At 43.2% G+C, this 25,641-nt stretch overlaps 2 protein-coding genes across 2 annotated transcripts; both read right to left on the bottom strand.

The window, feature by feature from the left end:
• Positions 1-1,462: 1,462 nt before the first annotated feature.
• LOC135704276 (uncharacterized) lies at positions 1,463-24,869 on the bottom strand. The gene is made up of 2 exons (XM_065225740.1): positions 24,817-24,869; positions 1,463-5,468 (listed from the first exon to the last, which is right to left on the bottom strand). The coding sequence occupies exons 1-2, from the start codon at positions 24,867-24,869 to the stop codon at positions 1,463-1,465; spliced, it is 4,059 nt and encodes a 1,352-aa protein (XP_065081812.1).
• Positions 24,870-24,916: 47 nt separating this feature from the next.
• On the bottom strand, positions 24,917-25,321 carry LOC135704275 (uncharacterized). Its single transcript, XM_065225739.1, has one exon. It carries the CDS (start codon positions 25,319-25,321, stop codon positions 24,917-24,919), a length of 405 nt encoding a protein of 134 aa, XP_065081811.1.
• Positions 25,322-25,641: the final 320 nt, after the last annotated feature.

The following is a 25,641-nucleotide window of genomic DNA, read 5'->3' as shown; positions in this document are numbered from 1 at the left end:
ACAGTTATTCTGGCAGCAGCTGCAAAATCGTTTGGGGTTGATCTAGGGAATACTAACATCAACCGTTCCACCATACATCGATTGCGTGAGAAATACCGGCCTGAATCGTCCTTGAAATTGATGGAGAATTTCAGTCCCGATGGAATCCTTACAGTTCACTGGGACGATAAAGTGGTGAGTTCTTTGATAGGGAAGGAACTGATCGATCGCCAAGCAGTACTTGTGACAGGAAAAAGCACGACACAGCTTCTTGGCGTTCCATTTGTTGAAAGAGGGACAGGAAAAGTCATCGGAGAAGCTGTTGTGGAATTGATTAAAGCTTGGAACTTAACTGATCGAATTAAAGCTATGTCCTTTGACACCACCAGTGTCAATACAGGTATTTATGATATCTTTTTAACTTTATTTCCACAGTAGGTCAGTTGCTTAAGTCGTTGCTTTCCTTTTTTGCTACTTAATGATTTTCAACTAATTAAAGGCTGGAAACACGGTGCAACTTCGTGGATAGAGCGCCAACTTGAGGCGAAGCTTCTATGGCTACCCTGTAGGCACCATATTTTAGAGCTAGCCCTAGAAAGTGTCTTCCATATCATCATGGGGCCGACAAGCGGACCCGACATTATTATATTCAAGCAATTTCAAAGCCACTGGAAGTCGAAAGATAAGGAAAAATACGAAGTTCCGCTGACATCCGAATGACCACATTTTTTTGAGAAATCGCATAACTCAAATTGCAAGCTACGCGGAACATAACATCATTGTGAGTATTTTATCTTAACTCATATGATATGTTATTATTGCAATGATATTTCGTAGCTTGGACAGTCGAGGGATGATTACCGTTAGTTTCTGGAACTTGCAATCATTTGTTCGGGGAAAGTTCCTCCAAAAGGAATTTATTTCCGTGCACCGGGACCTGTGCATACTGCGCGCTGGATGGCACGGGCTATCTACAGTCTAAAGATGTTTGACAGCGCAAGTGCGTTGCTGTTTTCACCCGTCTGTGCTATTCGTGCGCACAACGGGTGCAGTGCGCGTTTTTATGGTGAATATTGAAGTTCATGGAATTTAATTATCTTAATGATTTTGAACATTCCGGCCGCCATGAAATTTCGGGAATTCATCGTTCACCGGCAAGGAAAATTCTTCTACGACTCTTCTTCAATGAAGGTGAATCACAGATTCTGGAGGGTGATTTGTTTAAGCAGTTCGTCGCAACAGGCTTCCTTCCAGCTTCTAATTCATTGGCGGAAGGCGACAAACAATTTGGCATCGAATGATGTGCTGTAAAGAAGGGACATCTGTATGCGAATTGTTGGAGGAAATGAAAGAGGTGGTACTTAACTAGTGTCAAGTCCGAGCCATGGGGTTCTCCGAACCCACATGGCGAGCTTGACTCTTTACAGTTGTATCAGGAACCGCTCGATTCCCCCGAGCATGGGCCAGGATCTCGTCTGGCGACTCATTTCCCCGAGTAGGGGCCGGGAACTCGTCCGGCGGCTCTGTTCCCTGAGCAAGGGCCGGGAGCTGGTCCAGCGGCTTGGTTCCTCAAGCGAAGGTCTTCTTTCAACGATGATTTAACAGAATTACTGATGTTTTGAACCACATTCGAAGTTACGATGGCAGGATCAATCTCGACTGGAAGTAGGCACAGCTTTGAGATGGCACGCTTGGTTGTTCCTGAACTGATCTTTACTGTGGCGACCCGCACTCGTCCGTCGGTACCAGGGTGGATGCTGATCACGCGCCCGAGAGGCCATTTTTGTGGCGGAACATTCTCGTCCTTGAGGGCGACGATGGAACCGACGGCGAGGTTGCCGAGAACTTGATTCCAGCGGTAGCGATTTTGCAGTGTAGCCAGATACTCCTTGTGCCAACGGGACCAGAAATGTTGGGTGAGCTGCTGAACTCGTCTCCACCGGGTCAAGCGGGTCTCGGGAATGTCCTGCTGGTCAGGATCGGGCATTGCGTTCAGTGGTCTGCCGATCAGGAAGTGTCCTGGAGTGAGAGCGAACTCGTCGGAAGGATCGTCTGGTAGTGGAGTAATAGGGCGTGAGTTGAGCATTGCCTCCACCTGCACTAGAGCAGTTTGTAGTTCAGGCTCAGTGAGGTGTGCATTGCCAAGAATCTTGCGGAGCAGGGTCTTGACTGATTTCACGCAGGCTTCCCAGATTCCACCAAACGAAGGCGAACGTGGTGGGATGAAGTGGAATTGGATTCCATTTTCTGAACACTCTCGCGCTACCGACTCCTTGTGCTGCTGGGACATGAACAGTTTCCGTAGCTCTTCTAGCTCTCTCTTCGCCCCCACGAAGTTTGTCGCGTTATCGCAATATACCTGTGCAGGCTTTCCTCTACGACCGGTGAATCTTCGAAGGCTGGCAATGAATGCCTCGCTGGTGAGGTCAGACACGAGATCGAGATGAGCGGCTTTGGTTACGAGACACACGTAGACCACGATGTATGCCTTGAAGAACGGAGTACGTCTGTTTCTTACCGATGTGCGCACGTAGATCGGGCCGGCCAGGTCTATGCCGACATTCTGGAATGGGTACACCTGATTGACCCGAACAGGAGGCAGTTGTCCCATCAGCTGTTCGAGAGATTTCGGTTTAGCTCGGGCGCACGTCATGCATCGGTGGATGACCTGGCGAACTAAATTCCGACCGCCAAGAGGCCAAAATCGTTGACGTAAGGACGAAAGCAACAATCCAGGGCCAGCGTGGAGCGTTTTCTGGTGCTCTTTGGTCGCTATCATTTCGGTCAGTCGATGCTTGGCCGGGAGGACGATCGGATACTTCTCTTCGATCGGGATCTGTGCGTTGTGCAACCGACCGCCGACACGAATAATGTCGTCCACAAGCTGTGGATGAAGGTATCGGAGCTTGGACTTGCGATCGTCTTGATAAGTGGTGGAAAATTGACGGATTTCCTTCTCAAAGTGCTGCTCTTGAGCTCGATGCACAAAGGCGAGTAGAGTTTGATCGATTTCGGTTGCGGTGAGCGGCCCCACAAGAGGATCTTGATGATTCTTGCGACGCCGACAATTCTCGGCAAACCTTCGTATGAGAGAGCCTATTCGAAGCAGCGGACGAAGGCTGGAGTAGTGGAACACTAAATCATTGGTCGTTTCATCTTCAACGACTGGAAGTACGACGATCTTGCGAGCTTCTGATTCATCCGACGGTAACGATTTTGTTGGAGAGTACTTAGCAGGCCATGGTATAGCTAACGTGCCAAGCCACTGCGGTCCGTGCCACCACAGTGAACTCCTTTCGAGTTCGTCGAGATTCATGCCCCGAGAGATGAAATCCGCTGGATTGTCCTTGGACGGAACGTGATTCCAGACAGCATGAATGGTGAGCTCCTGAATCTCAGCTATACGATTGGCCACAAACGTCTTCCACGTAGACGGTGTTGCGGAGAGCCAATTTAAGACAATGGTGGAATCCGTCCACAAATATATCGTGGCGGAAATATCGAAGCTGTCCATGGCTTGAACCAGAAGCTTGGACAGGAGCAGAGCAGCACACAACTCAAGTCGAGGAATGCTTTTGGTATCTATAGGAGTGCCCTTTGATTTTGACATCAGGAGGCGAACTGTGCAGGATCCAGCAGATGTTATCGACCGGAGGTACAGACATGCACCATATGCAGCCTCTGATGCATTGCTGAAGCCGCGAACTTCCAGCCTTGCGTAGCCTGGACTGAGAACGTGTCGAGGAATACGTAGTTGAGTGAGAACGGTGAGGTTTTGCTTGAATTCCTGCCAATTGCTTACAAATACTGGTGGGACTGCCGCGTCCCAGTCGAGTTGGAGTTTCCATAATCCTTGGAGCGAAATCTTTGCCTTCGAAATGGTCGGTCCGATGAGACCTAGTGGGTCGAACAAACTGCTGATTTGTGACAGGATTGCACGTTTCGTTAACGTGGCAAACTCCGTCCACTTCGGTTGCTTGAAGGAAAGGAGATCGGTAGAAGGCTCCCATCGTAAACCCAACGTTGTGACGGAGGCTTCATGGTCCAAGTCGAGTAAAGTTTCAGTTTCCCGAAGCTCCTGTGGAATGGCATCAAGAACGGTTTGGCTATTAGAAAACCATTGCCAGAGTGGAAGTCCTGCAGAAGCAAGCAGTGCGATAAGCTCTTTGCAGGTAATGGCGAGAGATTCCGCGTCGTTAGAGCCAGTTAGTAGATTATTGACGTAGAAGTCACGACGAAGCACTGGAGCTGCTAATGGAAATTGCTGTTCTTCGTCATCAGCAAGCTTCTTTAATACTCTGATCGCCAGAAATGGAGCACAGCTGGTACCATAGATGACAGTGAGTAGCTGGAAGATCTGCAGCGGAAGATCGGGATGATCGCGCCAGACAATGCTCGTGAGCGGTTGGTCAAGTAAGAACACAAGGATCTGCCGGTACATTTTCTCGATATCGGCAGAAGCGACGAATTCGAATATTCGGAAGCGCATAACGATCGTGACCAGGGTATCTTGAATGGTGGGACCAGCAAGCAGAACATCGTTCAACGAAAGGCCAGATTTCGATTGACATGAGGCGTCAAAGACTGTTCGAAGCTTGGTCGTTGTGCTGTCCATCTTGATAACTGCATGGTGGGGAAGGAAGTAACGATGCTTGAAATTACGCTCATCGGGACTGATTTCCCGCATGTGTCCTAACGCCAAGTACTCGTGGATGAACTTTTGATACATTGCCTTCTTCTCTGGATCTCGGGCCAGCGACCTTTCCAAAGCGTAGAAACGTCGTGTAGCGTTGTACCAGTTGTCGTCCAGATGCAGCAAGAGCTCTTCGCGCTTCGGAAGTTGGACAACGTAGCGGCCATCGGAGTTTCGAGTGGTGTTTTTGAGAAAATGCTCTTCACAGAAACGTTCGGATGGAGACCAGCCTTGTGCCTGTTGAACTTCTTCCAACTGCCAAAAACGATTAACCAGCTCGTCGATCGTGCAGGGATTGCTAAACTGACAGCTACCTTTATCATGGTGGTCATGGTTTTCCAGCGTACATTCTCCTGATATGACCCAACCGAATTCTGTGTTTTGGAGCAGAGGAAGATCGATTCCGAGAGAGATTCGGCCGTAACGGAGAACACGGAAGAAGTGTGCGGCACCTAGGATCATGTCAATGCTACCGGTGACGGCGAACGTTGGATCTGCGAGGTCAACGTCCCTTGGAATTGACCATTGACGAACGTTGATGGAGACCTGTGGCAGCTTCATGGTAATCGATGGGAGTATGAGCATTGAACTCTTCAGGGAGAATGGCGACACCCGGGAGTTGATGGTAACGGAGGTTTCGTGTTCCACAAGTGTAGTAGTGTTGCCAATTCCACTGATGGTGATCGGCTGCAGCAGTCGAGTTCGAGGAAGTTTAAGCTTTTCACACAGTGCTACGGAGATGAAGTTGCGTTGAGAAGCGCAATCCAACAGGCAACGTGCGGTGACAGTCCGACCTCTGCTAGTGCGAATGTTCACGAGCGCAGTAGGAAGGAAGACGGTTCCGGGGATCACTGCTTGGGATTGCGAGACCAGAGCATATTGTGGATTCCCAGAAGCGTCGTGAACATTGCCAAATTTATTCACGGGAACAGCAAAGGTAGACGCTTTCTGAATTGTACCTTGCAAAACAGACTTGAGCTGCTGAATTGCCTGAGTAGAGTTAACAGCTTGCTCGATAGCAACGCAACAGGTAGGATCAGTAGACGGATTGTTGGCAACGAGCTTGGTATCACTGGTATCTGTATGAAGTAGCGTGTGGTGTTTTCTGGAGCAGACACGGCATCGGGAGCCAGTACCGGTGCGAGCAAAGTGGGAAGAGAAACGCAAACAGTTCATGCAAATGTTTTTCTGCCTTACTAGATTGGTCCGTTGAACAGCGTCTAGTTCCTGGAACTCCGGACAGTGGTACAGGTAATGTCCTTGACCACATAGTTCACACGACTTCTCTGACTTGCTGGAGCTGGAATTTTCTGGTAATGAGCTGCATACGTTCTTCTGCGTGGTCACGGGAAAGGCGGCTGACTTTGAAAGAGACTTGTACTTGTTGCGAGAAGGAGCGGATATAGCTGGGGACACTGCAAACAACACTCGAGCATAGTTCTGGAGGAAGTTGACCATCTTAACGTAGGATGGCATGGAATTCGATTCATCGGCAATGGCGCTTGAGTTCGACGCAGTTCCTCCCAGAACTGAAGCTATATTGTCAGTGTCGAGTTGTGCACATTGATTTTCCCATTCCCGGAGCGTACAAGGATCGAGGCGGATTGAAAGCAGATAAACCAATATCGAGCTCCATCGGTCGGCTGGTTCTCCCAAACTTTTCAAAACTGATATCCGGCTCGAAGGACCAAATTATGTTTAGCACTTAACCACTTTTCTTTTCAACAAAAACGACGGTGGAAGTAGTTCCCTGGCTGTGGTTCTTTCACCTTCCACCGCAATTAATTAGCTCGTCAAAAAACGGATTCACTTGTGTAAAAGGTTTCGCGACCGAGGCACTTCGGACACCACACACGGAAGTAGAGCAACTTTCATCTAAACGCGACGGGATGCTGATTTCAACTGATTTTTTATTTACATTTTCTGTACATCCTATGCTACTATTTACATGTTTTATGTTGCGTTGGTTTGACAGCGCAAGTGCGTTGCTGTTTTCACCCGTCTGTGCTATTCGTGCGCACAACGGGTGCAGTGCGCGTTTTTATGGTGAATATTGAAGTTCATGGAATTTAATTATCTTAATGATTTTGAACAAATACTGTGGAATTTTTTAGAGTATTGGGGATTGATATCAGCTTCTTCGATGAACCAGTAAGTGAATGGAGTACTAATAAAATACCAAATACCAAAAAGGAGAAAAAATCGTTACTCGGCTTCAAGTGGTAAACGACCACGCAGAGAGAGCAATCAAATTGATGCAGGATTATAACAGAAATGTGACAAAAAATGAAAAAGCCTTCCAGGATCTGCTGTTAAATGTGGAAGATTTGCGGAAGAAACTTCCAAATAAACAAAAGACAACACTACAAAACTTTGTTAATAAGTTAAACAAATTAATTGGATTGCCTTCATTACTTTGCTTTAATCCACTTTTTTAAAAAGTGTCCACCAATTAAACGACTATATTGAACCAAAACACATTAAATGGAAAACATACCGCTTAAAAACTTCACAAAAATAATTATTATGCATATACACTATGTTTTGAAAAAGTTGCTTACACCAAATGAGATCAATCTGACGTTCCATGATCTGTTTGAGGAATACCCACAAACGATGTATTTTTACCTATAACGCATACACTACGGAAGCTTGCTTGCCGTGGCATGGGGGTCTCCTACACTACCATTAATTTAGAGCCGATGAACGACCTCTAAACGTTAACGTACGAACTTCAAATTTTTATATGTTTGTTTTCTAACCAAAACGAACATTTGAATTTAGTTGAATTTACAAATTGGTCGAATTTCAGAAAATAAGGGACGGCCTAACCTGGGTCCGGTGTGGCCTGAGCCGGCGAGGTGGTCTGATATTAGGTTCCCTTGGATCCCGCAGTGACCGGGTACCCGCATGAATACTGTGTTGGGCGGCGCGTGCTTTACCGTTCCTTGGATCCACGGATGCTTCGGTGTTTTTGTTGTTAGGGCCAATATCACGCTGTGTGAATCAGTTACGTCTAATATCGGCCCGTTGGCCGGTAACATAGCCGCGTGGAGAATGGCCGCTGCCTCAGCTGCAAACACCGAGCAATGGGTCGAGAACGATCTGCTCACAAGCAGACCATCTCCGGACCACATTCCCACTCCGCTCCTGGAGAGAGAGCCGTCGGTGTACCTAACTTCATAACCTTGGTAGTGCGCCTCGATAGTTTCGACAACTGTCCGGCGTAAAGCCAGCGAGTTGTCTCCTGCCCTGAAGCGGTCCTTGATTCGGCTGCCAATTTTGATCTTGTGCGATTGCCAACTTTTGTCTCCGTGCCAGTGGACCCTGGCCACTGGAGGGAGATCTACGTCGGCGGCCGTGCGGAGGAGTCGGTTCGCCTCGTCGAGGAGAACGCTCCTGTTGTTTCCCGACGTTTTAGCGAGAAAGGCAGCGGCTTTGGTAGTAGTAGCTGAGGTGAAAACGAGCCGAAAAGGTAGGATACCGGCTTCAACACATGCAGCGTCGACCGGGGTAGAGGGCAGGAGACCGAACGTAGCCGTTGTACACCGGTTCCAGAATCTGGACGGCTTTCTCGGCGGCAAGCCATGTAATCTCTACACCGTACAGTAGGCGACTGTCGATGATGGCTCTAGCTACGCGGAAGCGAATTTCGCGATTGTTGGATCGGTGGGGGCGGGAGATGGTCTTAATCAGGTTGGACCGACTGTGACAGTCCTTCTTTTCTTGTTGGAAGTGCGGCTCAAAGGATAAATTCCGATCGAGGAGCACTCCCAAGACCCTCACGGTGTTTTTAGTCGGTATTGCTTGTTTTTTTTTTATCATGATGGGCTGTCCGTTGTTGCGATGCCTGGTGGTACATATATGGCAGCGCACGCTCTTGCCGGCGGAAAGCTGGAAACCAACAGAGTCAGCCCATCTGACCACTGAGGAGACTGACGCTTGCGCTCTCAGTTTCGTCCTCTGCAGGGTGGGACCCAGCGTTACAATGAGGACGTCATCCTGACTATCTGAACAACTTTTCGGAATACTGCAACTTACCAGCTGGTCATTATCTCATTCACCATCATCCTCGGTGAACAGCCGAGTCTTGTCACTATCAAGACGGCATAAAAAACCAGGACTAAGATGTGTTCATTTGATTACTGAAAGATCCTGTTCCCCTAGTTTGAAGTATTCTGGACTAGTAATCGGCGGTAGATCTTACATCCCGTAACGTACCACAAAAAGGTGATCTACCCACGTTACGGGACATAATAGGTTACTTCTACTGTATGTGAAATCAATATCAAGAAAAATGCACGAGAAGATGAGAAACAAGGAAAAAAATAGATAATTAGTCTTCATCTACACTAGTAGAAATTTGTATAAGGACACTTTAAAAACCATGGCTCCTCTCACATTGAAGAATCAGAGGAATTCTATATCACCGTACTATGGTTACCGCGCAAGTGTCCATGTTTCAGCTGGTAGTCTTTTGTTATCATATGACTCGGGGAGGCGTGAAGTAGGACCTTGTGAGGACCAGAGCCAGGTATTCCTTCCTGGTTGTCAACTCACCATTTTGTAGCCCAAAAAAACCATGACTCCACCTAAATCTAAGAATCAAAGGGAATTCTATATCATGTGTGTTTGGAAACCACATTATTATGCTACAATAGCCTAAGAAATAACTTATTGTATCATGTACGTAGGAGAAATAAATGGAAATGTGATTTTCTCCTTCGGAAATAAATATAAGGACGCCATAGAAAAATGCATGGGAAATTGATTGATGATTTGTCATTTACGAAACACTATTTAGCATGTCAACAATTATTATGGCACCAAAATAATCAAAGAGTTAGTTCAAATAATCAGTAAAATTCATTTCTGAAAAGTTATAAGCAGATCAAATCGCTAGAATTCAAAAACATCACAAAAATCATTGGTTGATCAGCGATGATTACATAAGAGGTACATACATTTAGGCTTTACTAATAATATATAGGGGAAATGGCTCTAATGTTGGCCTATGGATCTAAGATTGGGCCCATCGCTAAAAATCTACTATTTATCAATTTTATCTAGATGAACGCGTCATTGGGACGGTACTTATGGATATTTTTGGTCGCTATTGAAAATTTAGTCGATTGCTGAATTTATGTATGGGCCCAAATTAGGTTAATTTAGGCCGACATAACATTCATTTCCCCTATCCTTGTAATTAGTCGTCTGTCGTCTTACGTGTAGCATCCGGGGAAAACCACTTCCCTGGGAGACAGACACTGATCAGTACATGTAAATTTATGTTTTAGCCGTGTTCCAAAGGAAAAATTCCAACAAGAACGATCCCAATTAAGGAATCGAGCAACACCAAGCGATCTAAAAATAAATATATTTTTTCCTAAGCGGTCACCATTCCTTGGAACTCATTTATGACAAATTGCTCGAAGTTCTACACAACACTATTCAATTCAGGCCATCGAAAAAGCATCCACATTCAGATCTATTTTGCCTTCACCTTCCACCCTCTGACTAGCGCCAACAACGCAACATGGATGGCTGCTGCACTCCACAGCTCAAATCTGCAAAAACAAACCGATTGGAATGCTGTGAAAATTCATGACTAAAATTTTGATAACGATTCATGCTTCTTGTCATGTAGCTTTCAGCCGGGGTTTCCCCATCTAAGCTGCCTCTATCAAGCGCTGCTGGTGGGTGGTGGAGTAGTGCACTCAATTCTGCACGACGATGGATGGGATTGGAGAAGGGTAAACACATCCAGTTCATGTGTCATGTATCGAAAGTATTTGCGCAGCATCGATAGCAGGGATCAATAGAGGTGCTATGTGCGCTGCCGTGGCATGGTATGTGCTACAAAATTGCATCGTTTGGCATATCGGAGAAGTGCTTGCAGGGTGTTGGAGTGGATAATTCTACGTATACGATAGACAGTCATTGATTTCTTGATATTCTACGAACGGTTCTCCATCCCAGGTGGATGGAGGTGTGTTCTAAACCGACAAGCAGCGATGAATACAGAGAGTGACAGATTGCAGAACGACAGTTTTAGTGACGTGCATTCCCCGCTCTTTTGAGCTTGAAAGGATGTATTTTTGAGAAATACCGTTGCAAGAATTTTACAGCCCAGCTCTACGTGGCATTAAAGGTGAATGTATGATCAATTACAAAAATGCTCCATTATTTAGAGCAGGTATTTGCCAACGGTTGATTGCGGTTTCTATATGAATAATGAGAGATGTGGTGCATTGGGCTTAGCAGTGGAATGCTGTCCATTGTCTACGAAATAATTTGGCTCAAATTGTGTGCGGGTGACAACATGAGACGCTGGAACTATTTTGCAGCAGCCGAAGCGTGTTTTTTTAATTTGTCCCCCAGTATAGATATTAAAGGCGTAGTACTACGTCAAAATAACAATTCACATAATATACATCATGTTGTTTCCTTTCAAATACAGGCTTGGTTTTTGTTATGAAGTTTAGACCATGCTGAGTAATTAACATTTTTGTATTCGTTCTGTTGCCTGCTTCTCTTGAACCCATTGCTGCTAGATAGCCTTCCTTGTGCATTATGGTCTTTTTGACCCGGCGTCACTTAAAAAACTGGAACGAAATATGATAGAGACCTGCAATTTACTGACTTTTCCTAACATTCGGAAACGAATATTTTGCTTTCAAAAGAAGAAGTGGGTCTACAAAAAAGTGACACATTGTGCATTAGCGTGTCAAAAAAGACCCAGACTGCAACTCGCTCCCAAAAATCCACTTTCCAATCGATTTTTGATCTTTTGACCTCAAATGAAAGGTAAAGGTTTCTCAAATGGCACCCTGCCTAGGATTTTTCCAATTTGGCAATTTAGGTTACCTGGCACCGGTTCCGTTAGGGCACAAAAGAACACTTCCAACAGGTGGATCTGGCCACATCTATTTACTTCTGGATGAAAAATCATAAATTTTGAGCCGTCGGACGGTACCAGTACATACGGTTTTTGAAATGCATATTTTGAGCATTATCGGAACTGGTGCCAGGAAGCCTAAATGGCCGAATTTGAGAAATCCTGGGCAGGATGCCATTCATCCAGGAAATTCTGGGCAGGAATCATCATCTTTAATTTGAGGACAATAGATGAAGAATCGGTACAAAACTTAATTTTTGGGAACGAGTTGAAGTTTTGGGTCTTTTTTGACCCGCTTATGCACAATGTGTAACTTTTTCCTGAAACATTAGGCTGTTTGCAATGCTGTTGTATTTTTGAGGACTGTTTAAATTTTCAGCTAGATCGGAAACGCACCCCGCACAATGCTGAGTAGCAGTTTCAATATTCGAGCACTATCTTTGTTACCAAGAGGTCAGAAGGACCCTCCTACAATGCCTTCGATCCCTGGTCTAGCCACGGGGACCATTGAAGGTGGGCTCTCAAGGTCTCTTTTGATTGCTCCCGGCAAGCTCGAGCTTGAGGCCCTTTTGCGCTCAGGACCGGCTTTTATCAAGGGAATCTGCTTAACCAGAGTCCAGTCTATTTGACTTACAGCAATGGTATGTGTGTTTGTGCATACGCCGTAGATTCGCGTGGTCGGACGTCGCAGATTCACGATCGGTGGTTGTTCATGCGGACCGAAAAGCACCTGATCGGCTGCGTTCGTTGATCGATGGCGTCGGTACTCCTAGCCTAACTTCTGCGGACGGAGGACACGTGGGCTGTGATCTATTCGGGAACCTGCGGTCACAAAGGACCTTTGGCTGGTCGACGTTGGGGTTTGTTTACGCACCTCGCACCGGACTTTAATTCCAGGTCAGCTGCCTTAGCTAACCGGTAACGGAACGGCTTCAACCGGAATACAATGGGTCCTGGTTGGGTGAGGAAAATATCAAAGGGGGCAGGTGTTACCACAGAGCACTACTGGTTTTGGGTTCCGGGGTCCATAATCGTTTTATGGGTGATTAGGCCTACCTGGTTCGACTTTTTCCAATTTAGCAATATAAATTGAGATTTTAGTCAATTGTCCACTTCACTGTGCACAACTGGTCTAGTTTCGAGATGTTCCTCACTTGAGGTGTTACTTGGAAAAGAACTTTCCATCACTAATAGGACCACCAGTAGCCTCTCCCTTTCAGATATACCATTTTTCATAGTAGTCCTTTGTCTCCTCTGTGGTAATGCATTTAGCTCTGCATCAGCTTTTCCCAAGGGTATCGGTTTTCGTGTAGTGTAGTGTAACAAATTGTGTTCTTAGGTTATCAATTCGAATTTGTTTCTTGAGTGTGCATGCAATTAATTTAATCCTAGCTAGGCTTTTATTTATGAATTCTTTAATATAGGTCTATATAATATTCAATATGTAAATAAATAAACAATAAACACTTAGCAACAATAAAAAATTTAAAATTGAACTACTTTTTAACTGACAAACAAGGGATATTATGTCCCAACGGTAACATTTTTTTTATAAATTTGCATCTGCTCGATTATTCTTTTTTATTTCTGAGTAGGTTTGAAACACGAATGGAGCAGCGTTATAAAACCTCTGAATCATCGAACTGGATATCTCAAAATACGACAAATCACTCAAAGACCTGTACACTCTGTATTTCATACAGGATCAGTTAGCCTTCTCGACTGCTATAGTACAGCAACACTATCTCAAATAAACCACGTAGTCAACGAAAACAATCGTAGCCTGGACCTCTGCTTCGTTAGCGTTCAGGACACCGCTCCTTTCATCTCCACGGCACCTTCTCCACTAGTAAAGCAAGTACATCATCACCCTCCCTTGGTTGTCACTGTTGCTGACAATCACGATCGGGTCTTTGACGACATTTCCACGACCGTGTCATACGATTTCCGGAAAGCCGATCACCGTAGTATCGTCAACGTGCTATCTAGTATAGATTGGGAGAGCATCTTCGATCCTGATAATGTTGAAACCGCTGCGCAAACATTTTCACATGTCTTGGCTTATGTCATTGACAGGCACGTTCCGAAAAGAGTTCACCGTAAAATTTCTCATCCTCCCTGGCAGACGAGTGAACTGCGTAGTTTGAAGTCGACCAAGAGAGCCGCATTAAGAAAATTCACTAAGTATCGTACGCTTTCGCTGAAACGTCACTACGTTAGGCTCAATTATGAGTTCAAGCGAGTTAGCCGTCGATGCTATTCGCGATATCAACGAGAGATTCAGAGGAAACTCAAGTCGCACCCGAAGTCATTCTGGAATTACGTAAATGAGCAGCGCAAGGAATCCGGCCTACCTTCTTCAATGGTGTTGAATGGAGCAGTTGCTTCCACTCCTCAGCAGATCTGTCGCTTGTTTTCTGAGAAGTTCGCCAGTGTTTTCACGAATGAGAGATTAACTGACGAACACGTTACCCTAGCAGCTAGTAATGTTCCACTGTACGGTCAAACACTGGGTGCGATGGATGTCAACGTCGAGATGATTTCCACTGCCGCATCACAACTCAAGTCGTCCTTCAATCCAGGACCCGATGGCGTTCCATCCGTATTCCTGAAAAAGCATATCGCCAGCTTGCTGATGCCCATGCTTCACCTATTTCGATTGTCCATCTCGAGTGGTACATTTCCATCTTGTTGGAAATTCGCACATATGTTTCCTATCCACAAAAAGGGCAGCAAACGGGATGTGGACAATTATCGTGGAATTACGTCGTTGAGCGCAGTTTCGAAGTTATTCGAGTTAGTCATCATGGAGCCTCTACTCTCTCATTGTAAGCAGTATCTAAGTGGTGATCAACACGGCTTCACTTCCAGTCGTTCTACTTCCACAAATCTGCTGTGTTTGACATCGTATCTTACGGAAAGCATGGCAGAGAGGACTCAAACAGACGTCATATACACCGACTTGTCAGCTGCCTTCGATAAGCTAAACCATGCCATCGCGATTGCCAAGTTGCATAGACTTGGGGTCAGCGGCAACCTCTTGCGATGGTTTCGTTCATATCTCACTGATCGTCACCTCGGACCTTTGATTTTCTTACTCTACTTCAATGACGTGAACTTGGTCATCGAAGGCCCACGACTATCGTATGCAGACGATCTTAAAATCTACCTACGAATCCACTCGATTGATGACTGTCACTTCCTTCAACGTCAGTTCGAAGCCTTTGCCAGCTGGTGTAATTTGAACCGAATAGTGGTTAACCCCACTAAGTGTTCAGTGATCACTTTTACTCGGAAGAAAGAACCAATCACATTTGAATACAAACTTATCGGCACTGTAATCGACCGTGTGAACCATGTGAAAGATCTGGGTGTTATTCTAGATTCTCAACTTACGTACAAGCAGCACATCTCGTAAGTTGTCGACAAGGCGTCTAGGACATTGGGATTTATCTTCAGGATAGCAAAGAATTTCTCCGATATCTACTGTTTGAAGTCACTGTACTGTTCCTTGGTGCGATCCATTCTGGAATATTGTTCTACGGTCTAGAGTCCAAACTACAACAATGGTGCTGAGAGAGTTGAGCCCGTTCAACGCCGTTTTCTTCGATTCGCTCTGCGGAAGCTGCCTTGGAGAGACCCATTTCATCCGCCCAGCTATGAAAGTCGTTGCCAGCTGATTGATCTGGAGCCTCTCCGAACTAGAAGAGACACCTCTAGGGCCCTGTTAATTGCGGACACTTTACAAGGTAGAATTGATTGCAGTGCAATCTTGGGGCAAGTCAACATTAACGTCCAACCCCGTGCGCTACGTAACAACGTTATGCTGAGATTGCCACTTCAGCGCACAAACTATGGCATGAACGGTGCAATAGGTGGGCTGCAACGAGTGTTCAATCGAGTCTCGGGCATCTTCGATTTCAATATGCCTCGACAGCTGCTACGAAGATACTTCTCATCGTTCTTTTCTGGCACAGTTAACCGTGAATGATTGTGTGTTTTATTTATGTATTTTATTCTTAGTTTTTATTTTTTGATTTACCTGTATAAGTTACTTAAATCATCATTGGGGCTTTACACAGCCTGTTGATGCAGACAAATAAATAAATAAAAGACTGCTTTATGAACACTTGAATCCTAATTAATTACAGAGCAAGTAAAAGAAGATTTAACGCTATCTGCGTTGTTTAATTTTTTCTCCCGGTCCAGAAATTTGTGGCATCGCGAGTGATAATTTAAATTTTAGTTTATTTACGCGGTGATGATGTTGGTTCATTCGCAACTATTTTTGAAAAAATTTAGTGTTTTCGAACGAAGTGTACCATAAGTGCTTCTGAACGTGTTTCGCAGTTGGGTGTGGTGAAATTCGTGCATTCCTGTTTGATTTTGGAAATCCGTATCACACAATTGCCCACCGGTTCCTTTTTTTGCCGTTCGACGACGACGGGTGTGCTTTCGCAAGAGTGACGTTTATTGGATCCGTTTCTTTGGACGGGTGTTTTTTTTGTAACTAGCGTAAGTGTGCCTGCGATTTGCATTGAGTGTCGGAGATTGTGAGTTAGCTGAAGGATGTCTCGCTGGATATGCCCAAGTCTGGACGGGCGGTAGCTGGTGGCCGTGAACGGTTCCTGGGTAAAGCATTAGATGCGAACCTCCTCCCAGATCACCATGGTAATACAGGAAGTATCACAACAAAGGTAATTGCTATTAGATATTTTGCAAACAGATAGCGGACATGAAGAACCAGTGGAGGTGTCGGGCAAAGGTGTTTATCCTAGACAAATGGTAAGTTACAAATTCTCTGTTGTCGTTGTCGTAGGCGCCGTCGTAGTCGCTGTCGTACTCGCCGTCGTAGTCGTAGGCAGTACCTTTAGTATATTTAAAATTAACCATCAACCGCTGAAAATATAAATTATCGCGTATTTCTGTTGTTCATTACATGCCAAGTGAAATTCGAGAACGTAATTTCATTTGAATAGCTTGTTTAACCAGGTCTTAAACAATCGTCACGTCGGCCATAGCTTGTTATGATTGTCTGAACCATGCGTAAAGAGAAAATTGAAACATTGAACGTCACGTGAAAGTGGATCTTAATGAAGGCCTAAGTACTCTCTCGTAGCTTTTAGTTTTAGTATTTCAAAGATCGTCGGTTGCAGTGGCTTGCTTATTGAGAAGAAAAATGCGGTCCTAGATCCTTTCATATTAAAAATATTAAAATGTCGCCTGTTTATCGTGTATTTTGTAAAACTTTTCGTTGTCGTCGGTGCCGGGTTTGAATAGTTATAAAAACTTGAGTAACTCTATAATGTGATATGAGAGGCTCGGTGGCCTTAGAGCAACCGTTTTTGCTTACTGAGCAGAACATCATGAGTCTAATCTCAAGCCCATCCACATTCAAGATTCGTCAATGATTAAAAAGGAGCTCGTCTGCCTAGTGGCAAACGTTTTTGCTTACTGAGCAGAAGACCATGGGTTCAATCCCAAGCTCCTTCGCGTTATACGATCGTTAGGACATCAATTCAGCTTATCGTTTACCAAAACGAACCCTGCTGCTAACCCAACCCTCTTACCCAACATCCCTGTGATTCCTCGTGGAAGTGCAGAGGACTCCTCGGCTTCGATCAAATCGAGTGTCACGTCAACACATTCCTACCCATTCCTTTCTTGACCTGCGTTCAGGCGCGGCTGGCGCTGGTATTGCCTAATTCGAGACCACCAGTTTTTACACATTGAGGATGATTGCTAGTCCCAAGCATCGTCTATTGGTTCTCTGTGTAATTACAGCTGGTCTGGCAATAACAGAGTATCAACCGTGGGCGGTCAATCATCCTCATCCTCATCCTCATCCTCTGAGTAGGTTTGAAACACGAATGGAACTCTGTTTAAAATTTCATTGTATGTATGTAAAGATGTTTCTCTTAAATGTTGAGCGAATTTCATAGCAGTTGAGAGGATTTAATTTAAATTTGAAAATTTTACAGATGTTTTGGGAACTTCTGAGAATTTTGGGGATATTTCATAGAAGTTCGGAGAACTTCATAACAATACGAACAGGTTCGCAAAAGAATCTAAGAACTTCATAGAGAAAATTAAACTTTATGGATCTTGTATTATAAAAAAGTTCTCAGGAAGAATCATTGAAGATCAGGAGGTTTAATAGAAGTGTGAGGTATTTTATACAGGATTGGGGAATTTCATGGTATATTAGAGAACTTCATCGAAATGCGTCGATCTTCACAGAAAGCGCCCGCGTCTTTTACATCAAAAAGATGTTCTCTCATATGATACCAGGCTGCTCAGAAGTTATTCCAACAGTCTCCAGGTATTCAAAGATCACCATAAAGTCCACTTGATATTTTTCAAGATTTGAAGCTGATCTGGTATTATTCTTAAGATCTTCAACTATCAATCAATTTAAATCAAGTTTATTACATGATCTCTCATGATACCAGGATGCTCAGAAATTATTCCGTAGACCATCAGGTGATCAGAGATCCTCATGATAACCGTAGGTTTCTTTTTCAAGACTTCAGATTAATCAGGTTTCGTTCTGAAAATATCCAACTATCCAACAATTCAAATCAATGGATGTAATGTCGGCCTAAATGCTCCAAATTTGGACATAAATTCAGCAATTGACTAAATTTTCAATAGAACAATGACGCGTTCATCTAGATTAAATTGTTAAATAGCAGATTTTTAGAGATGAGCCCAATCTTAGATCCATAGGCTAACATTAGAGCCATTTCCCCTTATACAGAGCTGGTAGTGAGTCACTTTTTAGTGACTTGGTCACTTATTTCAAGCTAGTCACTGAAAAGTTTTTGTTTTAAGGCCAAGTCACTAAAGACACTTTTTCTTGTAAAAAGCCACTATTTTCAACTTTTTTAGCGTGAATTTATTTCAAAATTGATTATCCTTAGCGCTGTGCCGTTTTATCACCTTTCTCTATATACAGGAAATCTTCCCAATTTTTTTGGATAAAATTACCTGAGATTTCCAAGTAAGTACGTCCAAGATCTAAAAATATTCAATGTCATGAAGTTTCGTATTCCATGTTCAAGTTCAAGATGTTAAAAATATTCAAAGTGCCAGAATTAAGTAAAAAAAAAATATTTATTTCAATTTCGTAATGAAAGATAAGAGATCTTCAATGGAGTCCCATTAACTTTACAACAATTGTAGGAACTTTGGAGAAGTGCTGAGGAATGAAAGGAAATGCTGAGAATTTAAGTGTAGTTCTATAAACAAAGTGCAAGAACATAAGGGAAGTTAACACGCTGAAAATATGAGAAACTTACTGGAAGCTGTAAGAAACTCAAAGCGGTTTTTTAGCATCCAAGACTTTTCCAGAACTTTTATGAAGTTCCTAGAATTTCAAAGAACTTCACCGGTTTCAAGCAAACTTGAGAAATTTAGAAAACTTTAGGGGTATTGTGCAAATGTTTGAGAAGTTCTAAGCACCTCAGACAAGCTAGATAGATTAAAAATCTATAATCGGAAATTAAGATAAATTCAAGAGAGTTCCATGATGTGCTGAAAAACAAATTGAGAACCTTTAAGATGTTCCGCACATTTCAGGGAAGTACAAATACCATAGGAGAATTTATGAGAACTTCAGAAATATTTCAGATACTTCACAGAAGTCCTGAGAATTTCAGGGAAATTTAAAGGTGTTGACGGGAATTCTATTTATTTCTGAGCAGAACCGAGATCTTCAATAGAACTAAGAGCTTTATGGAAGCTTCGAGAACATCAAAACAGGTCAGATAATCAAAGGGCAGTTCAAATAATGTCAAGGAAATATTTGAAACCTTTGGAGAGAAGCTCAATGAATTTCCGAAAACTTCAGTAAAGCTCCGAGAGAAATCCTGGAAATGTTATGTACTTCCGGAAAACGTGAGAGTATTTTAAGGATTTTATACTATGGAGATTTTAAGAACTTAAAATAATGCGAAAATTTAGCGAAGCTGACTAGAGAACATCAACAAAGTTCCATTAATAAAAAAAAGCGAGAACTATTTGCTGTCAGCGATATCTTCAAGAAATTCAACAGAACTAAATGTATATATTTTTAGATAGTTTAATGATATTCAACGCAGTTTCGAGTACAAGTTTTCAACGACAAGATTCAATTATAGGGTATTCCAAGAATTCTATGATTGATCCTTAAACGTCAGAAGCGTCAGGGAATTATGAAAATCTATCTCAAAATTTGGTGGATAATTAAACAAATTTTGAGAGCTTCTGGTAAGCATAGATGCGTTCAGGGAGAAGCGAGTGTTAATAATGGTTATAATACTTAAGAAACATTGGTCTTCAAAAAACAAAAAAAAAAACAAATTTATTTCTTACTGAAGATTAATTTACTGTGAATTTTTAAAGCTCAAAGTGCGAATGAAAATCATTTATTTTCTTTAAATTATCTTTAGTAAAATTTTTTTTTTAGTTCTTTAAGACTTCCAGGTATTCTAAGGAAACAAAAAAATTCCTGAGGATTCCCGGTTTTCCAGATTATTGAAGTTAGTGGACACCGTGACTAATACTGTGGGTTTGGTTATTAATTTTCTATTGAATCTTTAACTTTAAAGGTTCATATCGTACATAAGTGTTTATGAGATAATAATTGAATAAGTCTAAAACATCTAACATTTATTTGATGTGCCTTCTCTTAGGTCACTTTTTAGTCACTATTTTTACAACTCAAATCCTTATTTATTCAACATGGTCACTAAAATCACTATTTCTGACAGCAGTGATCGCTACCAGCCCTGCTACTAGAGCTACCTAGAAGTTATTCCAAAGACCTTCATGTGTTTTAAGATTTCCATAAAGTCCTCTGGGGTGGTCTGTCACCCCAAAAAGTCCTGGGTTCAATCCCAGTCGGCGCCGCCGGAATTTTCTGAGGCATAAAATCTCTGATCACATCTTCCTTTGGAAGGGTCCCCGGTTCATGAGTTGATGGGTCGATAGGTGGAGTCCAAGTGTGGTAGCTGCCTCTGGATACTTTTTGCAAGACTTCGTGTTGATCAGGTACTATTCTTTAAAACTCTACAACAATTCAAATCACATCTCCCAGAAATTTTCTCATGATACTAGGTGACTCTGCATATATTCCAGAGACCTTCTGGTGATCAGATAACTCCAAAAACTTCTCATGATACTTTAACTATTTGTTTTATATCACTTCTGCGTGAAGTCAACGACTTACATAGTTGAAGATGCTTATTTCAAATAACAAACTAGAGTGTTAATTTCTTAACAATAGATGAGGAGATGAAAGTATAGAGTTGATAGTTCCATTAGAGTACGGCAATGTGAAATTGTATATACAGAGCTAGCGGTGGCGGGGGGAATACCCCTCACCATCCCTCTCCAACGGGGGAGTTTGGTAAAGAGAGATGATCAAACTGATTTGTCCTTGCTCGCTTTCTACTCTCTATATACACAATTTCACACTGCCGTACTCTAACGGAACTATCAACTCTATACTTTCATCTCCTCATCTATCGTATAAAAATTACCACTCTAGTCTGTGATTTGAAATTAGCATCTTCAACTATGTTCTCATGATATTTTTTCAAGTCTTCAAGTTGATCAAGTATACCAGGTTGCTCAGAATATGTTTCAAAGACCTTCAGGTGATCAGCGATCTCCATAAATAATGAACAATCCAAATCATATCTCTAAGATATTTTCTCCATGTGATCAGATAGATTTTCTTCATGTGATCAGAGATCTCCATACTCAGTACTCAGCATAGTTTGTCAAGTCTTTAGGTTGCTAAGGTACTATTATGAAAACATTTTTTTTTTTTTTTTATATATCTTTATTAAGGAGACTTTCAGCCATTGGCTGGCTCGTCTCCGACTTATTATGAAAACATCTGGTTGATCAGATACTATTTAGAAGATCCCAAACTGTCCAACAGCTTACGTAATGTCTTTCAGATATTCTCTCATGAAACCAGATGACTCCTAATTTTTCCAAAGATCTTCAGGTGATCAGAGATCTTCAAAAGCTTCTCGGGATATTTTGACAATACTTCTGATGGATCAATTATTCTGAAGATCTTCTACTGTCCAATAATAAAAATCACGTCTCTCGTATATTCTCCTATGGTACCAGGTTGCTCAGGAATTATTTTAAAAACCATCAGGTTCATATTCGTGTTTAAGTCACTAAAGCAAACAAATTTTGCACACGCTCACATATGTAGGGATGAGCACCGAACACCTTTTAAAACTGGTAGGCCCTAATTCAATTCTAAAAAAATTCTCTAAAATGAGAATGTTAAGAGATAGATAAAATGTTTTTCAACAACGTTGTTTGAAATTTATTCAGCTTGAACTTTGCTCAACAACATATGTCTTTATTATCAAAAACAGTTTTCGAATATCAATTAATTTGAGGATCACCTGTATTCAGAAGGTGGCTCACCAAAAAATTCCAGAGGGGTGAAAAAATTGCTCGAATGTTCATTGAACATCTGCAAAATTTCCTAATGTTAACTTACTGCAATTTTACTCAACTCTTACGAAGTTTTATCAACTTCTTCCGGTTATTACGGTACATATGTTTTTTCTCAAGAAATATTTAACAATACGGCCAAGATCTCAGAACAGTCATGACCATCTTCAAATATCAGGAAAGACCTTGAACCTTCTTTATGAATTTCCCAAAAATCTGAGTGAAACTAAATGCCAAACCAAACTCTGCAGATCTAAGAAGTATACTGAATCTTTACAATACTTCCTGAGCTTCTGTGAAATTTCCTAAACTTCTACAAACTTCACTGAGCTTCTAAATTTTTTGCTGAATTCGTACGTAATTAAACTTAAAAAATACAATCAACTTCTACAAAATTCCCAGAAGAAATCAGGAAATACCTCAAATCCCTTCACTCATCGAAGAGTGAGGTAGGTAAAGGAGTGCGCAATTTATTAATATTGTCGCATTAATGGCCTTCGCTCAGTTTCAATTTCTGTTCAATTTTCTCACACTGCCGCACTCTAACGGAACTAACAATCTCTCCGCTTCAGAACATTCTCTAGCTAATTAATTATCGCATTACACCTTTTTGTGATATTTGTATGTTCTGGTACTTGATCGTGGAATTAGATAATTTTATCGACCGAGTAGAAAGTTTAGATCTCTCAGTTTGTGGATAAATTCTGTTCTTTCCACATTAGATCTTCGTAAGATTTCACAACTCAAGCGATTATCCTAGATAATCTTCATAGCTTGAAACAATTTAAACATCCCCGCTCAATGGGAACACACCACTTTTTCATATGCACTTGTTCAAAGACTTGTAGCAGGAAAGTCATTTCAATTAGCATGAACAATATTATTTTGTTCATAAAGCTTTCCACGCTGCACTGTTTAAAAGCGAACCGTCCAATTTCACCCAATTAAAAGTTAAATTGTGATAGATTATCCTTACTTCGATATTCTTGCATCCAGAGGGGCAAACATCCAGCTGGCACGCTTTTAAACAAGAAGGCCACTGACGCTTGCTGTTAAAAAAACTGCACCTTAACGCCAGCTCTCAGAATCCCATCAGAAACTTAATTAATTAAAAAATCTTAATTACCCCCTTCTTCACTTCGATCGTTTTTTACTCTTCTTACAAAGAAGGGTATACATACCACTTGGAAAACCGACTTTTCATTCGATCCAGGACCGAGTGTCATAACCCAATAAGGACGGGCATCTCCATTCGAACCTTGGATAGTCGAAGACCACAGGCTCCGGAGTTTCATCACCGAGGGGTGATGCTGCGTTTCCGAACCGATGCAGGTATTTCCTGAAGCAGCCGTGGCCAGATAGGAGCTGCGTTAGGTAGAAGTTGACTTCTCCGTATTTTCTGTTCACCCAGGTCGGAGGAATCGGTATTAGTCTAGGTATGTGTCCATTTACCGCTCTCCGCCGTGTTCCCCTCCTGTTGCCACTTAATGGCTGACTAAAACTAAATTGGTACGCCCTCTAGTGTTGGGAATCGAAAATCTATGACAGTGGTTTGTTCACACTTCTATAGAGAACAACTGGTGCAAGCTTGATCAAAGTAGTCAATCGCGTTCAGAAATAACGTTAGAAACAAAAACAAAACAAAAATATAATGCACTAACACCTGGAAAATTCGGAGTGGTCCGGTTCCTCGCTAAAGTGCTAAAGATGCCGGAAACAACAGTTTGTCGAGTGCTCAAAACCTACAAGGAAACCTTGAGTGTGGAAAGGAATCAGCGGACCAGGGATCGTCAGCTGCGCAGCAAGTTGTTGAGGTGCATTAAACTCAGCCCCGATCTGTCGATCCGAGATGTGGCCAGAAGGAGCATCGCCAACTTTCAAACGGTGTGGAACATCCTTGCCAGGGAAGGATACAACTCGTACAAAGCCAGTAAACATTCGAACCGGCACATCAAGCCGAATTCCGTGGCCAAAAAGCTTGCAAGGTTCTTGTACCACCGTGTTTTGACAAAACACAGGGGCTGCACTTTGATCGATGACGAAACATACGTCAAACTCGATTTTAAGCAGCTTCCCGGTCAAAAGTTTTATATCGCAACTGGACGTGGGCATGTGCCGGGAAGACTCAAGTGTGTGTTTTTTCCGACAAGTTCGCGAAGAAGGCCATGAATTGGCAAGCGATTTGCAGTTGTGGCCTGAAAACATCCTCGACGATGACATCCCAAGTTTACATCGAAGAATGCCTGAAAAAGCGTGTATTGCCGTTCGTCCGCAATCATAGAGGCAAAGTCATCATTTGGCCCGATTTGGCCAGCTGCCACTGCTCCAAGGTGGTTTTGGAGTGGTATGCTGCCAACTAGATCGATTTTGTCCCCAAGCTAATGAATCCTCCAAATTTCCCGGAATTTCGACCGATTGAAAAATACTGGGCGATTTCAAAGCGGTGCCTTCGACGAAGCGGTGGGGCAGTTAAGGACTTCCAGCAAATGCGGGTAAAATGGAAGAAATGCACTGATTCCGTGTCCGTTTCCACTGTGCGGGCGCTGATGGGCTCCATCAAGAGGAAGGTTCGAGATTTCGTTCAAACTGTAGAAATGTAACCATCTAATGCTGTAACTTTTAATTTATTATAAAAGTACTGTAAAGCAACCATTAATGGACTATTTAAACTAGTTGAATCACGAATTACAGGTTTTTTTGTGCGTACCAATTTAATTTTAGTCAGCCTTTACCCAACGACTCCGCTCTCACCACTTTCCGTACTCTTCCGGCTTACCTTCGCCTGTAGCACTCGCTGTCCTCCGCCAGGTTGATGCCGATAGGGATCATTCCGGCGATAACGCATACAGCTTCTGACGAGATGGTTCTGTAAGCACTCACAACTCGCATGGCCATAAGCCGGAACGTGCTGCTTTCCTTTGGTTCTGCTTCGTTTCCAGCGCAGCAACCCAGGCTGGACCTCCATACCTTCGTATCGACGACGAAACACTGGCCAGAGGACGCCTCTTGCTACTGCTGGGACCAGCGTTGTTCGGCATGATTCTAGCTATCGCGTTGATGGCCTTCGAAGCCTTCTCAAAGCCATATTCGACGTGGCTGTTGAAGTTTAACCGTTCATCGATCATCACTCCCAAGTATTTAAACACGCGCGTCGAGGCTATGGCGTGCTCCCCGACGGTGATTACTACCCGCTGTACCGCTTTACAGTTACTGACCAACAGCACTTCCGTTTTGTGGTGGGCCATCTGCAGCTTTGCTCCTTGCATCCAGTTACCAATCATGTCGATCACCTCGATCGCCAACACTTACACCTCCTCCAGCGTCTCGCCTGTTACCGTCAAGACGACGTCGTCCGCAAAGCCAACGATCTCAACTTCTTTGGGCAGCTTCAGCGTTAGCACGCCGTTGTACATCCCGTTCCAAAGCGTTAGATCAAGGATGGAGCCTTGTGGAACTCCCGCTGTGATTCTAATCGATCTCTGTCCCATGTCTGTCCTGTAGACCAGAACCTGATTTCTGGAAATAACTCTTCAGCATCCTGTAAAGGTAGTCAGCGACCCCCATTCTATGCATCGCTTCGGCGATGGTCTCTCGGCTGGCG

The sequence above is a fragment of the Ochlerotatus camptorhynchus genome, unplaced genomic scaffold (genome assembly GCF_037179485.1).
Source record: "Ochlerotatus camptorhynchus isolate MF236.1 unplaced genomic scaffold, CSIRO-AGI_Acam_v1.1 ptg000232l, whole genome shotgun sequence".
In the NCBI taxonomy this organism is placed as follows: domain Eukaryota; kingdom Metazoa; phylum Arthropoda; class Insecta; order Diptera; family Culicidae; genus Ochlerotatus; species Ochlerotatus camptorhynchus.
Note: the sequence above shows the minus strand (reverse complement) of the source record. Positions and strands in the feature narration are given on the sequence as shown.